Genomic DNA, 27,964 nt, shown 5'->3' with positions numbered 1-27,964 from the left:
CTGGAATTTAAAGGCAGTATTTGCTGCTGGGGCGAGGCACCGTTTTGAGATGCTCTCACTGGAATGCTGCTCTGAGTCCCGCACCAACTCCAGGGTTAGAGGTGTTGGCAGCCTGAAGGCACGCAGAGCGTAAGGGGTGGCCCCGCACAGTACGTCCACAGCATATGCTTACTGGGCTACAATGTGAAACGGAAGGAATATGGAAGGGAAATCAGAGGCAGCTCTCTGCAATCCGCCTTCCCCGCCGCTCTACCTCCTGTCCTGGAAAGTCTGCAACTTCTGCATGGCTTTCTTCTTTGCGCTTGCTGCTTACGTCCAGGTGAGTTTCCTGTTCACTTTTCAGTTGGACAATAACAATAAATCCCCTTCCAACAGAGTGTGGGGGAAAAACATACTAAAGTCCAACTTTCCTTCCCGATTCACACATTGAAGTGTGAATGTAAGCCTACTTGTGACTAATAAGCTTTAACCTAAACTATCACTCTCAACAGCTGCTCCAGGTTATGGTGAGTGACACCCTCTTTGTTTCATTCCCAATAATTAACAGCAGAGCTGGGCAGGAGGGTGACACTGAACTCAGCCAGGCTACGTTTTAGCCTCACACACGAACAGAAAATGCTGGAAAATCTCAGCACGGCTGACAGCATCTATGGAGAGAGAATAGAATCAACGTTTCGAGTCAGAATCCTGTTGTTGGTTCAGATTCCAGCATCCACAGTATTTTGCCTTTACTTTATTACCTCTGTGTCCAGTTGGTTCACAGAGCCTTAACTGCAATTTGCCAACTGCTTTACAATGTCCAGTATCAATCCACATCAAGACGGCCACAGGCCAAGCGAGAGCATCATTATTTGAAATAAGATAATCTCTTTCTCCCAGCCCTATAATCCTCTGCGATATCTGTGCTTCTCAAATTCTAATCTCTTGTTTAAGTTTAACGTTTATTTATTAATGTCACAAGTCAGCTTACATTAACACTGCAATGAAGTTACTGTGAAAATCCCCTGGTCGCCACACTCCGGCGCCTGTTCGGGTACATTGAGGGAGAATTCAACATGGCCAATGCATCTAACCAGCATGTCTTTTGGACTGTGGGAGGAAACCGGAGCACCCGGAGGAGACCCACGCAGTCACAGGGAGAACATGCAGACTCTGCACAGTGACTCAAGCCGAGAATTGAATCCAGGTCCCTGGCACTGTGAGGCAGCAGTGCTAACCACTGTGCCACCATGCCAGCCCGTGCATCCTCCATTGTTGCATCATTGGTGGAGTTGCCTTAAGTTACCTGGGCCCCAAGCTCTAGAATTCACTCCCTACACCTCTCTACCTCACTTTCCTCCTTTAAGATACTCTTTGACCATCTGACCTGATATCTCCTTCATGGCTTAATGTATTTTGTTTTATAATGCTTCCATGAAGTGGCATGTGTTGGTTTATTATGTCAAGGGCACTATATAAATGTACATTGTTATTGGAGAAGCAGGAATACTTATGAGGGATGTTCTTTGTGAAAAATTGATTTTTAAAAATTGCCTAATCTCCAGGAAAGAGCCCTTGTCCTTTTCATCTTATTATTCCGGATTTTGCAGTTGTAATGAAGGTGCAACTGTGACATTCACCATCATTACAACTGCCAGCAACTTCAGAGATCCACATACACTCCGTTAAACACCAAAATCCGTAAATTGCTGTCAGTGATTCCTGCCACTCATTGTTGGAGTCCCTGCAGACAGGAATCTTATAAAATCTTAGGAGCAGCATGGTGGCACAGTAGCTAGCACTGCTGCCTCACAACGTCAGGGACCCGGGTTCGATTCCCAGCTTGGGTCACTGACTGTGCGGAGTCTGCATGTTCTCCCCGTATCTGTGTGGGTTTCCTCCGGGTGCTCCGGCTTCCTCCCACAGTCCAAAAGACGTGCTGGTTAGGCGCATTGGCTATGCTAAATTCTCCCTCAGTGTATCCAAACAGGTGCTGAAGTGTGGCAACTAGGGGATTTTCACAGTAACTTCATTGCAGTGTTAATGTAAGCCGACTTGTGACACTAATAAATAAACTTAAACTAGACATTACTTGAATTGATGTGAACTTCTGCTCTTCGGCTACTTGTCTCATTGAGGGGGGGAACCCTAGGAAAAGTTATCATGTGGAGATGCCGGCGTTAGACTGGGATAGGCACAGTAAGAAGTCTCACAACACCAGGTTAAAGTCCAATAGGTTTATTTGGTAGCATGAGCTTTTGGAGTGCTGCCCCTTCATCAGGTGAATGGAGAATTGGATTCACAGGGTGTATATAGACACAGATTCAATTACAAGATAACGGTTGGAATGTGAGTCTTCACAGGTGATCAAGTCTTTACAGGTACAGACAATGCGAGTGGAGAGAGGGTTATGTTCAGGTTAAAGACGTGTGAATTGTCTCAAGCCAGGAGAGTTCGTAGGATTTTGCAAGCTCAGGCAAGTCATGGGGGTTATAGATAGTGTGACATGAATCCAAGATCCCGGTTGAGGCCATCCTCATGTGTGCGGAATTCAGAAGACAAACATGGGACACGGCAGACAGAGTACCCTTCATCGTCCAGTACTTCCCCGGAGCGGAGAAGCTATGACATCTTCAGAGCCTTCAACACGTCATCGATGAAGACGAACATCTCGCCAAGGCCATACCCACACCCCCATTACTTGCCTTCAAACCACCGCACAACCTCAAACAGACCATTGTTCGCAGCAAACTACCCAGCCTTCAGGAGAACAGTGACCACGACACCACACAACCCTGCCACAGCAACCTCTGCAAGACATGCCGGATCATCGACACGGATGCCATCATCTCACGTGAGAACACCATCCACCAGGTACACGGTACATACTCTTGCAACTCGGCCAACGTTGTCTACCTGATACGCTGCAGGAAAGGATGTCCCGAGGCATGGTACATTGGGGAGACCATGCAGACGCTACGACAACGGATGAATGAACACTGCTCGACAATCATCAGGCAGGAGTGTTCCCATCCAGTTGGGGAACACTTCAGCAGTCATGGGCATTCAGCCTCTGATCTTCAGGTAAGCGTTCTCCAAGGCGGCCTCCAAGACACACGACAACGCAGAATTGCTGAGCAGAAACAGATAGCCAAATTCCGCACACATGAGGACAGTCTCAACCGGGATCTTGAGTTCATGTCACACTATTTGTAACCCCCACAACTTGCCTGGGCTTGCAAAATCTCACTAACTGTCCTGGCTTGAGACAATTCACACCTCTTTAACCTGTGCTTAACCCTCTCTCCACTCGCATTGTCTGCACCTGTAAAGAATTGATTACCTGTTAAGACTCTCATTCCAACTGTTATCTTGTAATTGTGTTTGTGTCTATATATGCCCTGTTCGTGAACCCAATTCTCCACTCACCTGATGAACGGGCAGTGCTCCGAAAGCTCGTGCTACCAAATAAACCTGTTGGACTTTAACCTGGTGTTGTGAGACTACTTACTAAAATATGTTACACATTGTGGCATGAGGTGTAGCTGTGTTTTTAACTGTGTAAGAAGTTCCTCTTCAGAATGGAGAACAAAATGTCTGGTAGTGTCCAAAATGAAAATCACACCAGAATGTAAGGTCACATTGAAGACTGAAAAGGTCACACATGTTGACAAATTTTGTTACCTGGGAAGTTTGATAACATCAGACAGAAATAAATCAGAAGGATTGCGATGGCCAAAGGTACATTTCAAAAAATAGGGAAAGTTATGATCAACCCAAAATTAGCCATGAAAACAAAGCTGAGAATCCCAGAATGCTGCATCACACCCACTTTGACACCTGGAAGCGAGTGTTAGGCAGTCAGTGAAGCAACGCAGAGAAGAATTGAGGCTGCAGAGTTATGGATTATTGAGGTGAATAATGAGGATATCCTAGACATCACTGCCATGGAAGAGGTGCTCATAAAATCGGAGATCAAAAGAACTCACTGACCAAGATCAGAAAAAGACAGTTGGAATTTCTTGGGCACATAATAAGCAATCACGATTTGGAAGTCTGATGTTGATGGGAAAGGTCGATGGTCAAAGAGTCCAAGGTAGACAATGAATGATCTTTTGAAAGAGGTTTGCAAACTGGATGAATGTGCCACCAAATCAGATGATTGATGACTCTAAAGCAAGATTAATATGAAGATCCATGGTCACCAATGTGCTCTAAGGGCATGGTACCTGATTAGGGCCTCATGGTGGCACAGTGGTTAGCACTGCTGTCTCACAGCGCCAGGGACCCAGATTCAATTCCAGTCTCGGGTGACTATCTGAGTGGTGTCTGCCACAACTCCCTGTGTCTGTGTGTGTTTTCTCTGGTGCTCCAGTTTTCTCCCACGCTCCAAAGATTTGCAGGTTAGGTGGATTGGGCATTCTAAATTGCCCTTTAGTGTCAGGGAGACTAGTAGGGTAAATACGGATACAGAGATGAGGGCTGGGTGGGATTGTTGTTGGACCAGACTCGGGCTGAATGGCCTCCTTCTGCACTGTAGGGATTATATGATAAGTTCTAATAACTGCTGACCACCCTCTCTGTCTCTGAAAAACTACTTTAATATTTCTGGAATGTCAAATTTCTCCATTATGATAAATGTGCCATCGAATTTTGTAATATGAGGGGCTGGATTTTGTGATGAAGCAATGTGCTGCCACTGACCTTGAAGAAAGCTGTCTACAAAGAGCTAGCGATCTCTGTGGTGTGGTTTTCCCCTTTCGGCAGGCAGTTTAAATCTGGCGCCAAGTTGAGGAGCTCTCCAGATGCCCAGTGGCAGAGATGTCAAGATGGGTAAGCAATGAATCATTGAAGTATTCTCACAAAGCAAAACAAGAAGTTAAACACACTAAATATCCCTCACTTTTACTTTAATATTTTAAATTGTGAAATTAATTATGATTAGATTAAGAAATAAGTTAGTATACAAATGAAGAAACTTTTAAATACATATTTAAAAATATGGGGTTTGTTTTTATCATAGTGGAGAAATTTGACATTCCCCAATTGTACAATAAGCTTCTCGGAGCCAGTGAAGGCGTTTAACTTCTCTTAAGAAGGAACTCTTCAAAATGCAGCCAATGAAAATACAACAAAACTTACTCCAACTTATAAATCAAAGAAAGGGTTTAATAAAGAAACATCATTACTCCAAACTGGGGGCCTCACCCTGGGCCACTCCAAACTCCACACAATTCTACATAGTTTCTTATTTATAGTGAATCAGCTGGTCAGCTGACTATTACATCACTCTGTGATTGGTTCCATGGTTTACTGGGTCAGCTGACCCTTATGTCTTGTTCCCATTGGTCATATTACATCCAATACAAAGTTGTCACTGGTTACATTCTAACGATGGTAGTCATGATGTGGAGATGCCGGCGTTGGACTGGGGTAAACACAGTAAGAAGTCTCACAACACCAGGTTAAAGTCCAACAGATTTATTTGGTAGCAAATACCATAAGCTTTCGGAGCACTGCTCCTTCGTCAGATGGAGTGGAAATGTGCTCTCAAACAGTGCCCAGACACAGAAATCAAGTTACAGAATACTAATTAGAATGCAAATCTCTACAGCCAGCCAGGTCTTAAAGGTACAGACAATGTGGGTGGAGGGAGCATTCAACACAGGTTAAAGAGATGTGTATTGTCTCCAGACAGAACAGCTAGTGAGATTCTGCAAGACTAGGGGCAAGCTGTGGGGGTTACTGATAATGTGACATAAATCCAACATCCCGGTTTAGGCCGTCCTCATGTGTGCGGAACTTGGCTATCAGTTTCTGCTCAGCGACTCTGCGCTGTCGTGTGTCGTGAAGGCCGCCTTGGAGCACGCTTACTTGAAGATCCAAGGCTGAATGCCTGTGACTGCTGAAGTGCTCCCCCAAAGGAAGAGAACAGTCTTGCCTGGTTATTGTTGAGCGGTGTTCATTCATCCGTTGTCGTAGCGCCTGCATGGTTTCCCCAATGTACCATGCCTCGGGACATCCTTTCCTGCAGCGTACCAGGTAGACAACGTTGGCCGAGTTGCAAGAGTAGGTACCGTGTACCTGGTAGATGGTGTTCTCATGTGAGATGATGGCATCTGTGTCGATGATCCGGCACGTCTTGCAGAGGTTGCTGTGGCAGGGTTGTGTGGTGTCGTGGTCACTGTTCTCCTGAAGGCTGGGTAGTTTGCTGCGGACAATGGTCTGTTTGAGGTTGCGTGGTTGTTTGAAGGCAAGAAGTGGGGGTGTGGGGATGGCCTTGGCGAGATGTTCATCTTCATCAATGACATGTTGAAGGCTCCGGAGGAGATGCCATAGCTTCTCTGCTCCGGGGAAGTACTGGACGACGAAGGGTACTCTGTCCACCGTGTCCCACCACACCGAATTCTCCACATGGTGGACAGAGTACCCTTCGTCATCCAGTACTTCCCCGGAGCGGAGAAGCTATGGCATCTCCTCCGGAGCCTTCAACATGTCATTAATGAAGACGAACATCTCGCCAAGGCCATCCCCACACCCCCACTTCTTGCCTTCAAACAACCACGCAACCTCAAACAGACCATTGTCCGCAGCAAACTACCCAGCCTTCAGGAGAACAGTGACCACGACACCACACAACCCTGCCACAGCAACCTCTGCAAGACGTGCCGGATCATCGACACGGATGCCATCATCTCACATGAGAACACCATCTACCAGGTACACGGTACCTACTCTTGCAACTCGGTCAAAGTTGTCTACCTGATACGCTGCGGGAAAGGATGTCCCGAGGCATGGTACATTGGGGAAACCATGCAGGCGCTACGACAACGGATGAATGAACACCGCTCAACAATCACCAGGCAAGACTGTTCTCTTCCTTTGGGGGAGCACTTCAGCAGTCACGGGCATTCAGCCTTGGATCTTCAGGTAAGCGTTCTCCAAGGCGGCCTTCACGACACACGACAGCGCAGAGTCGCTGAGCAGAAACTGATAGCCAAGTTCCGCACACATGAGGACGGCCTAAACCGGGATGTTGGATTTATGTCACATTATCAGTAACCCCCACAGCTTGCCCCTAGTCTTGCAGAATCTCACTAGCTGTTCTGTCTGGAGACAATACACATCTCTTTAACCTGTGTTGAATGCTCCCTCCACCCACATTGTCTGTACCTTTAAGACCTGGCTGGCTGTAGAGATTTGCATTCTAATTAGTATTCTGTAACTTGATTTCTGTGTCTGGGCACTGTTTGAGAGCACATTTCCACTCCATCTGACGAAGGAGCAGTGCTCCGAAAGCTTATGGTATTTGCTACCAAATAAATCTGTTGGACTTTAACCTGGTGTTGTGAGACTTCTTACTACATTCTAACAAACAGTAATTATGAACTTAGTCCCCATTTAAAAACCCAGTTACACCTCATTTGACAAAGTGTAACTTTTTCAAAGGTTCTTGCAGCAAGGCGAACAGCAGCCTCCACAGAAGCAGTGTCCCCAGAACTACAGCTGCAAAGTTCTGAAACCCTCATCAATGTGTTTACCTTCAAACTCACCAACTCCAATCGTCTCCTCACCCACCTCCCATTTCCCACCCTTTGTAAACTTAGGGACAGTTTACACGAAAAAGTCTGAAAAGGGAAGTGTTCCACACTGGCTTTTTGGGTGAGTTTGACACTGCAATCTTTCTAACAGCTGGGAGAATTGTGCCGGTTTGGTGGTGGGAGGGGCATGGATCCTAAGTAAAACTGGTGAAGCCAGCTGCAGAGTGCTCGGGCACCCCGATCTCCCAATGAACCGGGGCACCTTCTGCCAACTTCCCCCACCCCACCCCAATCATCAGCGGGCATTATCAATCCACTACACCAACACTGGTTGCTGGCATCAGGACCCTTCCTGGTGGACCTCCTATGTCCATGTTCCCCCACCCTCTCCCCTGGTTGTCAACCCCCACTGTACACACCAACCACTCTCCCCCACCTCCCTCTCCCCCCTCTCCCCCATCCTCCCTGTCCCCTTGCATATCCTCCCTGTCTTTGTGCATACACCCGCTTCCCACCCCTGCCATAGCCCTGCCCCCCCCCCCGCATTCAGGCCCTACCCTGTGGTCACCTGGCACCCTGGCAAAGCCCAATTGGACACCATCTGCTCAGGGGCAATTTATCATGCACAATCCACCTAACCTGCACATCTTTGAACTGGGAGGAAACCGGAGCAGACACGGGGAGAACGTGCAAACTCTACACAGTCACCCAAGGCCGGAATTGAACTCTGGTCCCTGATGCTGTGAGGCTGCAGTATTAACCACTATGCCACCATGCCAATTATAGATCATTAGGAGAAAATTAGAGGACACTTTTGTACCCATCCATATAAATTGATGACTTGTTTTGAGCTTTTGTTCAGTATGCAGGGTGCAGAGCAGTTACAATGGTTTGAAACAAAGTCAGAAGCATTGCGATAAGTTGACAGGGTGTTGAAGATGCTTTGTGGGGGAGGGTGGAATCATTCTATTTCTGGATAAACCAAGCTTTTTATACAGCTGTGCTTTTTGAAGAAAATGCTGGCGACACCAAAGTCATTCACATCATTATTTACAGATCAAAGTCTGGTGAATGGGGAACTTCTTGAATAAACACTGGTTTGTTAGCTCTCCTGTAGCATCTCTAGAACGTATTATAAACAGGCTTCAATATGCACTTTGACAAGCTTAATTGATAGTGAAATAGGGTTAAGATTTATCCTTGGAGTCATAATGTTTAATACACATTCTTTACAATTCACAATTGCTTTTGCCAATGCCCCTCCACACTGCATTAAGATTGAGTGTGGTTCCTTTTAGCTCTTTTGGTTGAGTTCCCTTTGTTTCTGGCTCATACTGTTTTAGTTAGAACAGACTTCCTGCCTACAGGGATTCACTGTGTTGTGCCCCGACCGCTATCCCAGTTAATACGACCTCAGCATGAAACTGCCTGCCGGGGTTGATTTTATGGTAAAGTGGAAAAAGATTTGACAACATGTTTCAATACAGCAACAACAGCTCCTTACAACTTTAACATAGTAAAATGTCCCAAAGTGCTGCACAGGAGCTTTTAATGACAAAACTAAGACACCAAGCCCCAAAAGGCAATATGGGCGACGGTGGCACAGTGGTCAGCACTGCTGCTTCACAGCGCCAGGGATCTGGGTTCGATTCCCAGCTCGGGTCATTGTCTGTGTGGAGTTTGCACGTTCTCCCCGTGTCTGCGTGAGTTTCCTCCGGGTGCTCCGGTTTCCTTCCACACTCCAAAGATATGCAGGTTAGGTGGATTGGCCATGCTAAGTTGCCCTTTAGTGTCCCAACATGTATAGGTTAGGGGGATTAGCCATGGGCAGCGTTCCAGGGATAGGGTGGAGGTGTGGGCCGGGGTAAGATGCTCTTTTGGAGAGTCGGTGCAGACCTTCTGCACAGTAGGGATTCTTCTATGGAAGGCAAGTGGCTCAAGGCTTGGTCAGAGGGGTAAGGAACATTCTGAAGGAAGAAAGAGAAATAGGGAATTGGAGAGGTTTATGGGAATTCCAGAACTTCAGGCCTAGGCAGTTGAAACCTTTCTCACCATTAGTGGACCAATTAAAGTGGGGGAGTGCTGAAAGAGGCAGGGTTAGATGAGGGTTGTGGGGTTGGAGGGAATCACAGATGTGGAGGGGCAAGGCAATGGAGTCATTTCAAAACACAGGTGGGAATTTCTAAAACCAAGACGTTGTTTAACCAGAAAAAATAGTCAGTGAAAACATATCAGTCGAAGCCCACATATTATCATCATGCTGCTCCCTTACTGATGCGAGTCTTAAGTAACTGGCTATTTTTGTGTTATGAAAATTGTTGCAGTAAGGGCAAGGCCAAGATTGTGTCAGCTCGTAATAATTATGGATACGACACTTTGTCATAAATGTTTCAAGTGAGTCAGCGACAGTTTAATTTAGCAAAATGATAACATTTCAGCTATAATAATTTCCAAATTCTTTTCTCTGTGGGATTAAACATTTGTCTTGTTTATTGCCCATGCCAGTGCAGTAAACTGAGCACAAGAGCCATGTAAATCCAACCCATGAGTAGAGGTCACAGAATCGTCACGGTGCAGAAGAAGGCCATTCGGCCCATTGTGTCTGCTCTGGCTGTTTGAATTAGCAGTTCACCTAGTGCCATTCCCCTGCCTTCTCCCCATACCCCTGCCTGTTGTTTCATTTCAAATAATCATCTAATTTCCTCTTGAATGCCTTGATTGAACCTGCCTCCACCACACTCTCAGGCAGTGCATTCAAATGTAAAACAAATGTAAATGTCACCCCAATCCTGGAGGCCCATAGGCTGCTCTCCCCTCTGAGAGCTGACTGGTGGTGATTTAACCTGAGGATCACCACACCTCAGGTGAGGGGCAAGTTTGAGAAGGCGGGGACTGTATTGTTAACCTCAGCTGGTACTGGAATTAAACCTGCGCCATTCATAGAACCTTACAGTGCAGAAGGAGGCTATTTGGCCCACCCCATAACCCCATGCATTTCCTATGCTAGTCCCCCTGACACTAAGGGGCAATTTAGCATGGCCAATGCACCCAACTCGCACATCTTTGGATTGTGGGAGGAAACCGGAGCACCTGGAGGAAACTCAAGCGGACACGGGGAGAATGTGCAAACTCCACACAGTGACCCAACCGGGAATCGAACCCGGGTCCCTGGCGTTGTAAGGCAGCGGTGCTAACTACTAGGAATCATAGGAACCCGACAGTGCAGAAGGAGGCCATTCGGCCCATCGAGTCTGCACCGAACACAATCCCACCCAGGCCCTACCCCCACATATTTTACCCGCTAATCCCTCTAACCTACGCATCCCAGGACTCTAAGGGGCAATTTTTTTAACCTGGCCAATCAACCTAACCCGCACATCTTTGGACTGTGGGAGGAAACCGGAGCACCCGGAGGAAACCCACGCAGACACGAGGAGAATGTGCAAACTCCACACAGACAGTGACCCGAGCCGGGAATCGAACCCAGGACCCTGGAGCTGTGAAGCAGCAGTGCTAACCACTGTGCTACCGTGCCGCCCATTCAAAATCATGAGGGGCACGGACATGCCACCATGCCACCCTATTGGCGACACCACTAACCAGTCGCCCAGCTAACTGAGCTAAACCAACTCCCAGATCCTAACAACTCAATGCAACAATATCTCCTTTCACATCGCTTTTACTTTATGGACCGAGTAAGGACAAAGTTTTTTTTTAGTTTAGTTAGGGAATCGTGGTAGGCACAGGCTTGGCGGGCCGAATGGCCTGTTCCTGTGCTGTACTTTTCTTTGTTCTTTGTACTTCTTTCACCAATTACCTTAAATCAGTTCTTGATCTTTGTGTCAATGGGATCAGTTTCTCCCCCTCTACCCTGTCCGTGCCCCTCATGACTTTGAATACCTCTATCAAACCTCCTCTCAACCTTTTCTCCAAGGTAAAGAATCCCAGATTCTCCAATCTAACTTTGTAACTAAAGTTTCTCGTCCGTGGAACCATTCTCATAAATCTTTTCTGCACTCTCTCCAAAGTCTTCACATCTTTCCTATAATGTAGCACTCAGAACTGTACACTGTACCCTAGTGGAAGTCTAACTAGTGTCTTATACAAGCTCAGCATAACCTCCTTGCTCTTGTACACCACGGCCCTATTATTAAAGCCTCGGATGCTGCATGCTTTATTAACTGCTCCCTCCACCTGTCCTGCCACCTTCAATGACTTATGCACATATACACCCAGGTCCCTTAGTGTTTGGCTGCCATGTTTCCAACATTTGATCAGTACTTTGAGTTGACCTCTGGTTGGAAAAAGTGCTATACAAATGCAAGTCAGTGATTTAATTAATTATACAAACTTAGCAGAACATAAATCTGCTTCCAAATTTCTGCTAGCTGCAGGCTTCCTATAACATGCCTAATTTCATGCAAATCTAGGAAGTGCGCAGTTAGCAGAAATTTAGAAGCAAGATTTTTGTTCTGTTAAGTTTGTATAATTGTTTAAAGCACTGATGTGTAAGTAAATGACACAGACACGCATTATCATCTTGAAGAACATCCACAGTTGTGTCTGAGGGAAAATATCTAAACATTTGCTGAATGTGTTTTTGTGGTGAACCATCGTTGGTTCCCACTGGATAGTATTGAGCCAGGGGCTGGCCAGTACTACAAGGATGTACATATGTTACTGTTGGATTGTGCTATTGTTGCTGTTGGGTTAGGGTGGGGTTGTTACACCTGTGTTTGTTACTGTTGTGGCACATCCCAGTCGGGCTCCGCCTCCTGGGAGAAGTATAAGAGTCCCTGCTCTGGCCAGGACCCCTTCAGTCTGGGATAGTGTACATAAGTTCTGATAGCTTCATTAATAGTAAATAAAAGCCTTCATTTACTGAAGCCTCGAGCCTCGTGTCTAAATTGATGTGCATCAATTTTATTTACTATTATTAAACTCTCGACGGAAGAAAAAAGAAAGGAGAGTATGGAGCAAATTCTCAAGCCAGAATGTCTGACGCTAGATCCACGTGCGGTGGGCGCTTCTAACACCTTCGACCACTGGCTGAAGTGTTTCGAAGATTACCTGGCAGCCTCCGCAGCGGTCACTACAGATGATGACAGACTCCGGGTCCTCCATGCGAGGGTAAGCGACACAGTCTACCTCGCGATCCGTGCGGCCACTAATTACCCTAAGGCCCTCGAGCTTCTAAAGAAGCGCTATACAAAACCACCTAACGAGATACACGCTCGTTACCTCCTCGCCACACGACGTCGGCAGTCGGGCGAAACGATGGAGGACTATGCCAATGAGCTCTTACAGCTAGCCAGGGGCTGTGACTGCAAAGCTGTGTCGGCTGAGCAAAGCATGTACGACCTCGCCCGAGATGCGTTTGTGGCCGGGGTCGGATCATCATACATCCGTCTCAAACTGCTGGAAAAGGGTAATCTCAATCTTACCCAGGCCATCGAATTAGCTGAAATGCTCGAGTCGGCTTCAAAGAGCTTAGTCTTATATCCAGAGGACCACATGGAGACAACGTGGCAGGAGCAGTCGCAAATCCCTCCTCGCCCCTCGGGCTCGAAGTGCTGTGTTATGGCATGCTCCCACTTGGGCCAGACGACGGCTGCAGCCTCATGCGGCCCGCGGTGCTATTTCTGCGGAGGAGCAAAACATACCTGACAAAAGTGTCCCGCTAAAGCGGTAATCTGCACCGCATGCGGTAAAAAAGGTCATTATGCAAAGGTGTGCAGATCGAAACCCAGGAACGGCAGTGCGGCCTGCGATTCTTCGGAGCATGGATTATCACCATCATCAGCGAAGTCGTCGCGGGGTTCGTCCACGTGCGAGTCCCGGACGACGCCATTACGGTCGACGGAGTCGGAGGAGTATGACCACCAGGGGTCGCTGATCTTGGCGCCCTCACCCACGTGCGATTCATGGGGGCAGCCATGTTGGTCGACACTGACCACGAACGACCAGCAGGGGTCCTCCGCATCGATTTCAGCTGCCTGCAGTGGCGTTCATGAACCAACGGTGGCGTCGATCATCCTGGACCAGGCCAAGCCTCATAGGCTCGATCGTTCAATGATGGATATCCAGGTAAACAATCATGTGCTTTATTGTCTGTTTGACAGCGGGAGCACTGAGAGCTTTATCCACCCTGACACTGTGAAGAGGTGTGGACTCCAGATTCAACCTGCCAAACAGACAATCTCTATGGCATCAAGGTCCCGGTCTGTTGCCGTGCTAGGGAGTTGCGTGGTAACCTTGAAAGTACAAGGCACAGTTTACGAGCGCTTCAAGCTCCTTGTGTTGCTGTATCTTTGCGCGCCAATACTTCTCGGACTAAATTTCATGGTCCACTTGAGGAGTGTAATCCTACAGTACGGTGGGCCACTCCCTTCACTGGCAGTGGGAGAACAGCTACAGTCTCCAAATTGCCCAACGCGCCCCGCCTGCAATCTCTCTACGTTAAAGATCACCACACCCTCCTTATTTCAGAATCTGGTACCAGGCTGCAAGCCCATCGCTACTAAAAGTAGGCGTTCCAGCACTGAGGATCGGATCTTCATTAGATCTGAGGTTCAGCGACTCCTCAAAGAAGGGATCATACAGCCCAGTGTTAGTCCGTGGAGGGCACAGGTTGTTGTGGTCAAGAGCGGGAACAAACCCCGGATGGTCATTGATTACAGTCAGACCATTAACCGATATACGCAGCTGGATGCGTATCCTCTCCCGCACATATCTGATATGGTCAATCAGATTGCGCAGTACTGGGTGTTCTCCACCATAGACCTCAAGTCCGCCTACCACCAACTCCCCATTCGCCCAGAGGACCGACAAATCACGGCTTTTGAGGCGGATGGTCGCTTGTATCATTTTCTTAGGGTTCCCTTTGGTGTCACCAATGGGGTCTCGGTCTTCCAGCGTGCTATGGACCGAATGGTGGACCAGAACAGGCTGCGGGCTACCTTCCCGTACCTGGATAATGTCACCATCTGCGGCCAAGATCAGCAGGACCACGACACAAATCTCCATAACTTCTTACGCACTGCATCTCGCCTGAACTTGACCTACAACAGGGAGAAGTGTGTGTTCCGTACGTGCCGTTTAGCCATCCTGGGATACGTGGTGGAAAACGGGGTCATTGGCCCTGATCCAGACCGTATGCACCCCCTTGCTGAACTTCCCTTGCCCGCTAGCGCAAAAGCACTGAGAAGGTGCCTAGGCTTCTTCTCCTATTATGCGCAGTGGGTCCCCAACTACGCGGACAAAGCCCGTCCGCTTATTAAGTCCACGACTTTTCCCCTCACGCCAGAGGCCCAATTGGCCTTCAAGAAATTGAAAGACGACATCGCGAAAGCCACGATGCACGCGGTAGACGAATCCATCCCCTTTCAGGTGGAAAGCGATGCATCTGATTTCGCCCTGGCCGCCACACTTAACCAGGCGGGCAGGCCCGTCGCATTTTTTCCCCGCACCCTCCAAGGCCCCGAAATTCGGCATTCAGCGGTGGAAAAGGAGGCCCAGGCCATTGTGGAGGCCGTCAGACACTGGCGCCATTACTTGGCGGGAAAACGGTTCACCCTGATCACGGACCAGCGGTCCGTGGCGTTCATGTTTAACAACACGCAGAGGGGCAAGATCAAGAATGACAAGATCTTGCGGTGGAGAATTGAACTCTCCACCTATAACTACGATATCATGTATCGTCCAGGGAAACTCAATGAGCCCTCGGATGCCCTCTCGCATGGAACATGCGCTAGTATTCAGGAGGATCGTTTGAACGCCCTCCATAATGATCTGTGCCATCCTGGGGTCACTCGGCTCTACCACTTTGTAAAAGCCCGCAACCTGCCTTACTCGGTGGAGGACGTCAGGTCGGTAACAAGGAGCTGTCGGATTTGCGCGGAATGCAAACCGCACTTTTACCGACCTGACCGGGCACATTTGGTCAAGGCCACTCGTCCCTTCGAGAGGCTGAGTGTTGATTTTAAGGGCCCCTTTCCCTCAACAGATCGGAACGTGTACTTTCTAAACATAATCGATGAGTACTCCCGGTTCCCGTTTGTTGTTCCCTGTTCGGATACATCCGCTGCCACGGTGATCAAGGCATTCCGTGATCTTTTTACCCTGTTCGGGTACCCCAGCTATATCCATAGCGACAGGGGCTCGTCGTTCATGAGCGACGACTTGAGGCAATTCCTGCTCTCCTACGGGATTGCCTCTAGTAGGACCACGAGTTACAACCCTAGGGGTAATGGACAGGTGGAACGAGAGAATGCTACAGTCTGGAAGGCTGTCCTACTGGCGTTGAAATCCAAAGGTCTTCCAGTCTCCCGTTGGCAGGAGGTCCTCCCTGATGCGCTTCACTCTATTCGCTCCTTCCTGTGCACGGCAACCAATGCTACTCCCCACGAGAGGATGTTCTCATTCCCTTGGAAGTCTTCCTCGGGGATATCTTTACCAGCTTGGTTGACGTACCCAGGACCCGTCCTCCTGCGGCGACATGTAAGGGCCCGCAAGTCCGACCCCTTGGTCGAACAGGTCCACCTCCTCCACGCCAACCCTCAGTATGCCTATGTGGCATATCCTGATGGGCGAGAGGACACGGTCTCGATCCGAGATCTGGCGCCTGCAGGGGACGTAGCAACTCCTGTCACTCCCATACCCCCAGTAACAAATCCATTATCTCTCATTTCTTCCCCGGACACAGCGCGGGCAGCATCGGGACCATTGCTTAACAATTTTACTCCCATGCACAGCTTGCAAGAGCCCCGAAGATGGTCGCCACCGCAGGGCGTGTCAGGATCCCCTGCACTTCCGTCTCCTCAGGGTCAACCGGCCTGTGAGTCTGTGGAAGAACAGCTGGACGCCGTTTTGGGGAGAACGCCACCGCAAGTGCCTACTCCGGTGTCACCGCCGGTATTGAGGAGGTCACAACGACGGTGCGGTCCCCCTGACCGTCTGAACTTATAGACTGCTGACACTTTATTCTGTTTTTGTACCCCGCCGGCCTTTGTTCTCAAAGGAGGGGTGAATGTGGTGAACCATCGTTGGTTCCCACTGGATAGTACTGAGCCAGGGGCTGGCCAGTACTACAAGGATGTACATATGTTACTGTTGGATTGTGCTATTGTTGCTGTTGGTTTAGGGTGGGGTTGTTACACCTGTGTTTGTTACTGTTGTGGCACATCCCAGTCGGGCTCCGCCTCCTGGGAGAAGTATAAGAGTCCCTGCTCTGGCCGGGACCCCTTCAGTCTGGGATAGTGTACATAAGTTCTGATAGCTTCATTAATAGTAAATAAAAGCCTTCATTTACTGAAGCCTCGAGCCTCGTGTCTAAATTGATGTGCATCAGTTTTGACATTGGCTCATCTTTGTTCACAGATGCAAATGGTCACCTTATACTGTAATTACAATTATATAGCTGAACAACATACAGTTGTAAATTTCCATCTCAAAAATGTAATCTCTTCTCTTCCCCCCCCAAATTGCCACAGATTAATGATCCAGATGCAGGAATATGGATCGTAAGTATATTTAATCACTAAGTGGATTTCTTAAGAATTGTTCAGTAACATTTTGGTTATAAGTTGAGGTTGGATAAAAGAATTTCTCACCATCTTTTTTCACCAACAGGTTGTTTATGTAATCCCTGCCACATTATCCTTTCTTGTTGGCCTCAATCCACCAATCACAGGTAGGAAGTACTTTGTCACTAAAGTTTAAAGTTTATTTATTAGTGTCACAAGTAGGCTAACATTAACACTGCGATGAAGTTACTGTGAAAATCCCCTAGTCGCCACACTCCGGCGCCTGTTCGGGGAGAATTTAGTGTGGCCAATGCACCTAACCAGCACATCTTTCAGTCTGTGAGAAAATTGGAGCATCTGGAGGAAACCCACGTAGACACAGGGAGAACGTGCAGATTGCACACAGACAGTGACCCAAGCCGGGAATCAAATCCAGGTCCCTGGCACTGTGAGGCAGCAGTGCTAACCACTGTGCCACCGTGCTGCCCTAAGTTAATGTCCACTGTTGAGTACAAAGAATGATTCTCATCCATGATTATGCAGGATATATTAGCTTTGGAAAGGATATATTAGCTTTGGAGTGGGTACAGAGAAGGTTCACCAGGTTGATTCCGGAGATGAGGGGGTTAGCTTATGAGGAGAGATTGAGTAGACTGGGCCTGTACTCATTGGAGTTTAGAAGGTTGAGGGGAGATCTTCTAGAGACATATAAGATAATGAAGGGGCTAGACGGTAGAAGCAACGAGGTTATTTCCACTTGCAATGGAAACAAGAACTAGGGGGCATAGCCTCAAAATACGGGGGAGTCAATTTAGAACAGAGTTGAGGAGGAACTTCTTCTCCCAGAGGGTAGTGAATCTTTGGAATTCTCTGCCCAATGAAGCAGTAGAGGCTACCTCGTTAAATGTGTTTAAGTCACAGATAGATTTTTAACCATTAAGGGAATTAAGGGTTATGGGGGGCGGGCGGGTAAGTGGAACTGAACCCACTATCAGATCAGCCATGATCTTATTGAATGGCGGAGCAGGCTTGAGGGGCTAGATGGCCTACTCCTGCTCCTATTTCTTATGTTCTTATGTTTCAAATCTCTCCATGGTTTTGCCATCCCCTAACTCTGCAACCCCCATCAGCTCCACAAGTCTCCCAAATCCCTGTGTTCCCCCATTCTGTTCTTTTGTGTATCCCCGATTTTCACTAGTAGCGCCCACGTCTTCACTTGCAGGGACCCCACGATCTGGAAATCTCTTCTCAAATCTCTAGATCTCACCTTTTAAATGGCTTCTTTGAAAACCCTACCTCTTTGACCAAGCTTTTGGACTCACTGCATGGTTCGGTGTCAGATTTTGTTTGATTATACGTCTATAAAGCACCTAGGTTCATTTTAATAGGTTAAAAGTTAGGTTAAATTCTAGCAAGTTGTTGTAGAATATTTTTATGCAGCTCCGAGTAATGTGCTGAAAGTCTGATCTCACTATTGATTGTACAGTGATCTGCATTTAGACCTCTTAGCAATGAGGATGATTCTTAATGACTCTTTGAAATGATGCAGCAAGTCACTCAGTTGTGTCAGACTATTATGAAAAAGTCTAAAAGAACAGAACCAGATGGAATGCATGGTATTGACCTAGACATTGGACATGACAAAGACAAACCCAGCTATGTCAACCTGTAAAATCCTCCCCCCTAACCTCTGGGGATATGTGGCAACATTGGGAGAGATCGCCCACAGACTAGTTCAGCAACAGCCTGGCATAATCATACTTTTCCGCCAGTGTCCCAGACGTTTCCAACACTATCCTTGGTTATGGCCTGACTGATGTATCGGAACTGGGAGCTCAGGAGGGAGGCCTTAGCAGTCCTCAAGATTGACCCTGGACCCCACGAAGTCTTATGGCATCAGGTGAAACTTGGCCAAGGAGCCTCCTGCTGATTACCACTTGTTGCCCTTGCTCAGCTGGTGAATCAGTACTCTTCCAAGTTGAACGCCACTTGAAAGAAGTATTAAGGGTAGGACGGACACAGGATTTACCCAGGGTGGGAGATCTCAATGCCCATCACAAAGAGTGGCTCAACAACACAACTGAGAGTGTGTAAAACTGCTTCAACAGATCCTGCACAAGAAACATGACACACATACATTTCTTAAAGGCACAGTATCGTCACACTGTGAAATGCTTTTGGATGTCTAGAGGTTGTGAAAGGGGCGCTATATAAATGCAAGTTTTTCTTCCATTCGATTAGCTGTGTTGAAAGGAATGGAATGTGCTATGGCAATGTGGTGATGTTGAGTTCCTGTAAAGTAGCTCACACAGAGAAGGTCCATAAGTGGCTTTCTGTCTGAATCTTGATATTTCTTCCCCCTCAGTTTATCATCACTTTTACCTTAATTCTTTGCAGACAATTTCATCTGGAAAAGTCTTTCGGAGTTACACATGTGCATGTGTTCAATGGTAGCAATCCTGTGGGCTTGGCGGCTTCAACGTGTTGCAAAGAACAACATTTTCCAAGAGGAGGAGGGACGGTACGGAGCTTCCATCTTCCCTCCGTCACTGACACAAATAATAACGTTTTACTCCATGTCAATCATTCATTTAAAAGCAAACACATTTGAATATTTCGGCAAAGAATTGCTGAAGCTTTTCATTTTGCACTCAGCAGGACAAATGCAAGAATGCCAAGTTTCAAACGATCACAACAATTTGTACTGCAGGAGAAACGGTGCAAGGAGCAACACACGCTCATTCACAGGACCCGTTCTCTGCAAGCATAAAGAATATGTTCAGGCTTTGCACCTTTTGTGAAATACCTAGGAATTTGCGGGGGGTGGGGGGCAGTAGTTCCATGTTGATTTGCCTTGACCAATCAAAGTGGACTTCTTAACCAATCATCATCTATTTTTCCTGTAGTATAAATTGTTATGATTATTTGAAATTTGGTATTTTTGTGTTTGTCCTGATGAGTGCAAGATGAAAAGCTTCAGTGTCATGTCTCTCTTTTCAGCAAGATTCAAGCATTTTTGGTTCATTTTCCTGCATTAACCGTGTTACATGGTATCACCGTTTCATTTTATTTTTGCCCTGTTGGATCTTTCGACATCGTGCATTGTTCTTTGTCCAAGAGCTTGGGAAGAGCTAGGTGCTCCCAAGCCTTTTACCGAGGCCGACCTTAGTCCAGCCACTTGGCAATGTGCAAGGCAGACTGGATAACTTTCCTGTTGACCTTCAGTTTGGCTCAGTTAGTATCACTCACTCCTCGGAATCAGAATATTGTGGGTTCAAGCCCCATGTAAGCCAGGCTGACACTAGGATGGAGTGCTCGATTATCAGAGATCTTTCAGACAAGGTGTTGTACTGAGGCCTCTCTGACTGGTCTGGTGACTATAAAGATTCTATGGCTGTTTTTCTGACTTTTCTGAGTACAAGTTCATGGGCGGCACAGTTGTTAACACGGGTGCCTCACAGTGCCAGGACCCGGGTTCAATTCCGGCCTCGGGTGACTGTGTGGAGTCTGCACATTCTCCCCTTGTCTGCATGGGTTTCCTCCGGGTGCTCCGGTTTCCTCCACAGTCCAAAGATGTGCGGGTTAGGTTGATTGGCCATGCTAAATTGACCCTAGTGTCAGGGAGATTAGCAGGGTAAATATGTGAGGTTACGGGAATAGGCCTGGTGGGATTGGGGTCGGTGCAGACTTGATGGGCTGAATGGCCTCCTCCTGCACTGTAGGGATTCTATAATGCAGTGGCTGCACTTAGATAAGCTGTAAAGTGCTAGCATTGTTCCAAGGACACGAGAAGGTGCTGAGTATTGCAGATTTTTTCATGAAGGATGGCATTGTTTACTCTTGCTCTTAATTTGTTTATTCGTATGTTATACCTTAAAGGAGTTAATTGTCTGTATTCACTGTAGTTTTTTTATATTGAACTTTTCCCATTTCTTTTTCTATTTCTTATAGATGTAAATGTAGTGTATAAGATCTTGAGAGGCACAGACAGGGTGAATGCACTCAATCTTTTTCCCAGGGTTGAGAAATTGAGAACTATAGATAGAGAATATAGAATCCCTACAGTGCAGAAGGAGGCCATTCGGCCCATCGGGTCTGCACTGACAACAATCCCACCCAGGCCCTATCCCCGTAATCCCACATATTTACCCCACTTAATCCCTCTAACCTATGCATCTCAGGACACTAAGGGGCATCTGGTGCTGTGAGGCAGCAATGCTAACCGCTGTGCCACCATACTGCCCTGAAGGCGTAGAGGGCATAGGTTTAAGTTAAGAGGGGAAAGAATTAATGGGAACCTGTGGAGCAACTTTTTTTACACAGAGGCTGGTACGGATGTGGAATGAGCTGTCAGAGGAAGTGGTTGAGGCAGGGACTTTGAAAACATTTAAAAGGCATTTGGACAGATAGATGGATAGGAAAGGTTTAGAGGGATATGGGGCAAATGCAGGCAAATGAGGTTAGCTTAGATGGGCATTTTAGGCGGCATGGACCAGTTTGGGCTGAAGGGCCTGTCTCCGTGCCATAGATTCTATGATAAATTCCTTTTTATATGAAATGTTATAGCATGTGATTTGTCTGTTCAATAATTGCTACTTTCAAATCAACATGCTTTTTTTGTGAGCAAAATAGAATCATTTTGATTCTAATATAAAAGCAAAATACTGTGGATGCTGGAAATCTGAAATACAGATACAAAATGCTGGATGAACCCGGCAGGTCTGACAGCATCTGTGGAGAGAAACAGTTAATATTTCAAGTCCATCTGACCCTTCAAGGGTCATAAGGACTCAAAACATTAACTCTGTTCCTCTTTCCACAGATGCTGCCAGGCCGGCTGAATTCATCCAGCATTTTCTGTTCTTATTCCATTAGATTCTTACTCTGTTATTCTGTTTTGTTTTGCAGGGAGTTTTTGGGGTTAGTTATTATTGTTATATGGATTCTTCTGTGCCGACATTCAGGAAAGTGAGTACCGTTATATTCCTCAAACAAATCATCAGATGGAAAATAGCATTGGTGATTTAAACACAGAAATAATATGAATAATTCAGAATCTGGGTTCCATCTCCTTTATTCATTCCGACAATATTCTATCTAATACTCCTAAATTCGGAAGTTTTTTGTTTCAAATATGGTTGCCCACATGTTTGTGCTTTTCAAGGACTACCAGACGTATATTGTTATCTGGAAACTCTCATTCTTCCAACCAATTGGATTCTCACATATTACAACAACCCTTCATTCAGTATCACTCTTCAACAAATCCTTTCAGCCATACTTGCAGAACTGCAACATGCAACGTGGGAGGCAGTATTGTGGTTTGGATATAGTACCTCCATTTGTTACACAAAAGGTTCCAGTGGTCTTAAAGGGACAGGGTACATGCTAAATATTACAGTTGTTTTAGACCACAGACTTCCCAAAGGGTATCCACTAGACCTTTAAAGTTGCTACTACCTCTCCTGCATTTACATGGTGACGATGCCATAGTGGTAATATCAGTAGACTATTATTATTATTTTATTTGTGTAACAAGTAGGCTTACATTAACACTGCAATGAAGTTACTGTGAAAATTCCCCTCGTCGCCAGGCTAATGCTCTTGGAACAAGGGTTTGAATCTCTCCATGGTTGGAGTAAATCTGGAGTGTAAAGAACTATCATTGATTGTAGCAAAAACCCATCTGGTTCACTAATTTCCATTAGGGAAGGAAATCTGCCGTCCTTACCCGGTCGGGCTTACATGTGTCTCCAGACTCACTCTCAACTGCTCTCTAAAATGGCCTAACAAGCCACTCAGTGCATGGGCAATTAGGAATGGGCAACAAATGCTGGCCATGCCAGTGATGCCCACATCCCAAGAAAGAATGAAGGAAATAGAGAAATATGTCAGTTAAGTTTCACTTTTTCTATCATTTTGCATAGAATGTAATGTTATCCAATATAAACAGCAGAGTTTTCAATCCCTCCACCACTGACGGACATTGGCAGCAGTGTACACTGATGCACTGCAGGAGCTCACCAAGGTTCCTTAGGCAGCAACTTCCAAACCCATGATCGCTACCATCTAGAAGGTCAAGGGCAGCAGATATCTGGGAAACACCACCACCTGGAGGTTCCCCTCCAAGTCATTCACTGTCTGAACTTGGAAATGTATCACTGTCGCTCAGTCAGAAGGTCGGGCAAGAAAGGCAGGGAAGAAATTTGGCATAGGCAAACAGACACTGATCGCCACTCGAAGGAAGTTACAGCCCCAAAGTAATCTTTGCCTTGCACGACTTGCATTAGCGAAGTGCGTGGATTGAACCTGTGACTTGCCAGTTCAGTGCTGCTTGTTAGTGTTCGGACACACATTGTCATCTTGTTGTCATTGTGTTAGGAAGGTGCACGATACCTTAATACATGCCCACTCTTCACTTCAGAAGCAGATGACATTTCAAAATGGCGACCACCCACACCCACGCCAGTGTTTCACCTTTTATACTTGGCATTTTAAGTCAACCCCAGTTTTTGGCGGGATTTTCAAGCAGCAACTTGTACAATGACATCTGCGGTATATTGAAGGAGCACAGTAATGTAGAAGGAAATACTTTCAAAAGCAAAGTGCTTTCCCATGAACTTGAATGTGTGGGGACCTATGAGAGGAATGTTTATTCAATTTCTGATAACTAGTTGGTGAAGGAAGGAAGCAAAGCCAGTCTTTCCTTGGAATAAATTTATTCACAGAGTGAAATATTGCAGATGTATATCTCCTGACTCCACTCTCCTCCCGTGTCAGTAAGTGTCTGTTTGTTTGTGCTCATCCTGTATGTCCTTAAACTCCATTAGTACAAATGAACAATGTTCACGTGACCACATCTACAAGGACCTAAGCCTTTGTGATAGGTCATGGTATTGTTCCCAACACGGACTGTGTCACTTACAAACCACTGCCCAAAATTAGATTGGCAATCGCTACCCAATGGATTATTTGAATTACATGTTTCAAACTAATGAAGGGCAAAGTGTTGCTTTATAATATCATTCCTCTGTACAATCTCAATTGGTAATCAATTTAATTGTTATATTTTCCAGGTATCTCGGCGGCTACAGACTTTCCATTGCGGTTCTAATTACAGTCCTGCCATTCATAACATGGCTATATTATTACATCAATAAAGAGTTGCGGGTATCTTGGCCAGAGCACTGTAGGAACACCATTTAGACTGGATATGAGCCAACATTGGGACCAGGGAAAGAGCCTCTTAACTTGACTGAAATAGGACGATTCAAAAGAAAATCCGAACCTGCAGTTTAAATTTGTTTTCAGAGCTCCTGGTATAGATGATATAGATTTGTGAAAGAAAACTTTGAATTCAGATGCACCTTTCTTATGAAATAGTATATTGTACTTAATTTAATGTTTAATTTGTATATATTTTGTTAATTTTGCAATATAATTGTCATTTTGACAATGCTGAGTCAGAGAGTCGCAAATAGAAACCAGACTACAGGTCTTGAACATTTAATCTGTGTTGAAACACTTTTACCGGAAAGTTTTCATTGCTTTGGAGTAATGGGCTGAACACATCTATGTTTGATATCTCTCTCTTGTTCGTTCTTTAGTATTCATAAGCGTAAAATCCCAACAGTGCAAAAGGAGATCATTTGGCCCATCGAGTCTGCACTGACTCTCCGACAGAGCATTTTCCCAGGCCCTATTCTGTAACCCCACTAATTCCCCTAACCGACTCATCTTGGGACACTGAGGGACAATTTACCATGGTCAATCCACCTAACCTGCACGTCTTTGGACTGTGGGAGGAAATCGGAGCACCCGGAGGAAACCCACGCAGACACGGGAGAATGTGCAAGCTTCACACAGTCACCCAAGGCCGGAATTGAACCCAGTTGCCTGGTGCTGTGAGGCAGCAGTGCTAAGCATTGTGCCACTGAGCTTCCCATATTGAGGAAAACCCATCTTCTTTCGTCATCCAGGCATTGGTTTGTGTGGGTGCAAAGGCAGCTGATGAGTCCTATCTTGGCACAAAAAGTTTTAATGCAGTGAGGACAGGAAAATGAGTCTGGCAGCTAACTAGTTGGGGCACTGTTCTTGTGGTTTCTACATTTGTTTTGTGCTGATGGTATCCGTTGCTCCTCATATGTCTGTTTGATATAGTGAGCCACCATAAGACTTAAGCTGAAAGTTTCTATCCACAATCATAATACAATAACTTTTAGGATCATTCCAAGATTGCTAGGGTTAACAAGGCCACTCCTTTATGGCAGATACCATTGATCTATATAGCAAAAAACAATAGGTTTGCTTTGCCTGATGGAATTACACCATCCCTAAAAATATTTTTATTTTGCAGAGCCAGAATGGAAGATAGGCACATTTGTAATGTATTGTTATTTTGAGCTAAGACAACAGTTTTAAAATATAAAATACCGTCGGAACTTTGTAATAGGGAAGTAACTCTTCACAAGCTTTGAGTTGAGAGCTGTTTTCTTGCCATTGCTTCTTCATGCAGCTTTGTTTGATATTGCAGTGTTACCTGATTCGTATCAAAAATTCTGGGTTTGGCTTAATTTGTTCTCTTCAGTTATTTGCACACTTTCAGCAGTTTACAGTGTTACCATTGTGCTCAGACTACTGAGACCCAGGGACCTCTCACTAAGTTAGAATTGATTTAAAATTTCGAGGCGGACACATTTTTAATTGGCCCGAATTTGGAGGCAGTATTGACAGTGAAACTGCCGGCGTTCACTGCCATTACTTACCTGAAACTGAAAGCTGCATCTTCACGTGTGCAGAGTAATGCTTAAAACAGAATTTACTGTCAGCAATTCAGCAGATCTGCTATTGAAGTCCTCCCAGCTTGCAGTCAAGTAGGAGTCATTGAGCCGGCGAGAACATGCCATTTTACCCCATTTGTCTCACCGTAAAAACCTTTGTAATTTGGTTACGCCTTGTTGAGTGAGGTGTAACTGGATTTTAACCGCACACTAAATTGAGAATTGCAGCTTAAAAGCCTGAAAAAAGATTTTATATTTGCCGAATGTCACATTTCTCCATAAAATTCACTTTTATTAAACATTAGAGTTTTAGGAATGACCTTAATCTCGTATATATGTTTCAATTACTTATTTTGCTCTTTGTAGAACTTAATGACGATTGAAGAGTAGCCAGTGCATTTTACTTCCTGGTTTCCTGTTGATGAGAATACTTCAGTGTGATTGGCTGCGTATCCCGCTTGGTAACATCACTGGTGCTGGACACCTGGAGTTCCCCTTAACCTGGTGCCGGATTCAAACTGATATCAGGAAGGAGGAAGTCCATGCTCTGCGATTGCTAGGTTTCAGTGGCCAGCTTTCTTTGAGGTTAGCAGCAGGTGCTGTTACTTCATTTCTGTCAGCTTAATCTAGGCCAAAAAGAACATCTTTGCTCTTGTTAACTTGAGGAAGTTATATCCTGAAGATGAAAAAAAATTAAAAGCGCAAAACAGAGACATATGTCAGGAAAAATATTACTGACAAAGTGAAAATCACCTTCCAATCTGATAAAGCATCTTCCAAGCAAATAAAACACTTGCACCAATGTAACACTTTGTCACCCTGACACAACCCGAAGTGCTTCATAGCGACTGAATTACTTTTACAAAATAACTATCATTGTTGCTATGTAATTGTCGTGACCAATTTGTTAAGAGATTTAGTTCCACCAAAATAAATTAAATGATTATTTTAAATGTTTGTAGTGATCTTGGTTGAGAGAGGGCAGTTGGCTTAGTTACTGGGAGAACTCCTCCTTCATATAATGTCTGGGGATGTTAAACACACACCTGTAACTGATAGACAGCACATAGTAAAAAAAAATCATATCCTTGAAACAAATGTTCCTCACAATTACATTTGTAATGTTGTGATGGACTCCTTCCAACTAACCACAGGAGATCCAGGGACAGCTTGCAATAGTTTATTCATGACTCAAGCATGGAGGGAACTATCTCAGAGGAACCTCAGAAGTAACAACTTTCTCTAATACAGCAATCACAGGGACACAGCATTCTAATCCAACTCTCAGCTCCAAGTCACAAATACAGACTGTTCACACAGTTACTCAATGCACAGCAAGTTGTTTTAAAAATCTGATCTTGCCTATGTAGGTTTATAATTAACCCTTCACCTAAAAATGTGTTTGCAATCTAGCTAGAAAACATCTGTTTTTCTAGAAAGTAAACATCCTTGCTGGCCAGTTCTGCTGATGTCAGGACCTGGAAGTACTAGCATGTGAATTTACTCCAATGCAGGGATGTTAAATCTAATCCCCTTTTTACCAAATGATGACCAGATCATCTGCTTTTGGTTAGTGACGTTGGCTCAGGGATAAATATTGACAAGGACTATGGAAGATGGGATTTAATGGGATTGAGGGCTATAGATAGGCCTAGAGGTGGGAATGTGATCGGCGCAACTTGTGGGCCGAAGGGCCTGTTTGTGCTGTGGCTTTCTATGTTCTATGTTCTATATCTGCTGCTCTTCAAATAGGGCATTGGTTTAACATTTCAGTCCAAAGTTTCAGGTTTCTAAGTGTGCAGATCACCAACAACCTCTCCTGGTCCCTCCAAGCTGATATTATAGTTAAGAAAGCCCACCAATGCCTCTACTTTCTCAGGAGGCTAAGGTAATTTGGCATGTCTACTACAACATCTATTTTTACAGATGCAGCATAGAAAGCATCCTTTCTGGATGTATCACAGCATGGTATGGCTCCTGCTCTGACCAAGACTGCAAGAAACTACAAAGGGTTGTGAACGTAGCCCAGTCCATCACGCAAACCAGCCTCCCATCCATTGACTCAGTCTACACTTCCCGCTGCCTCGAAAAAGCAGCCAGCATAATCAAGGACCCCAAGCACTCTGGACACATTCTCTTC

At 45.8% G+C, this 27,964-nt stretch overlaps 1 protein-coding gene across 1 annotated transcript; it reads left to right on the top strand.

Moving 5' to 3' along the window:
• Window positions 1-173: 173 nt before the first annotated feature.
• tmem220 (transmembrane protein 220) lies at window positions 174-27,353 on the top strand. The gene is made up of 6 exons (XM_078225409.1): window positions 174-319; window positions 17,012-17,041; window positions 17,151-17,211; window positions 19,442-19,565; window positions 21,953-22,012; window positions 24,121-27,353. Exons 1-6 carry the CDS (start codon window positions 200-202, stop codon window positions 24,248-24,250), a joined length of 525 nt encoding a protein of 174 aa, XP_078081535.1. The 5' UTR covers window positions 174-199; the 3' UTR covers window positions 24,251-27,353.
• The last annotated feature ends 611 nt before the right edge of the window (window positions 27,354-27,964 follow it).

This window comes from Mustelus asterias, chromosome 12, assembly GCF_964213995.1.
Source record: "Mustelus asterias chromosome 12, sMusAst1.hap1.1, whole genome shotgun sequence".
NCBI lineage: Eukaryota > Metazoa > Chordata > Chondrichthyes > Carcharhiniformes > Triakidae > Mustelus > Mustelus asterias.
This window is presented reverse-complemented; position numbering and strand designations above follow the sequence as displayed.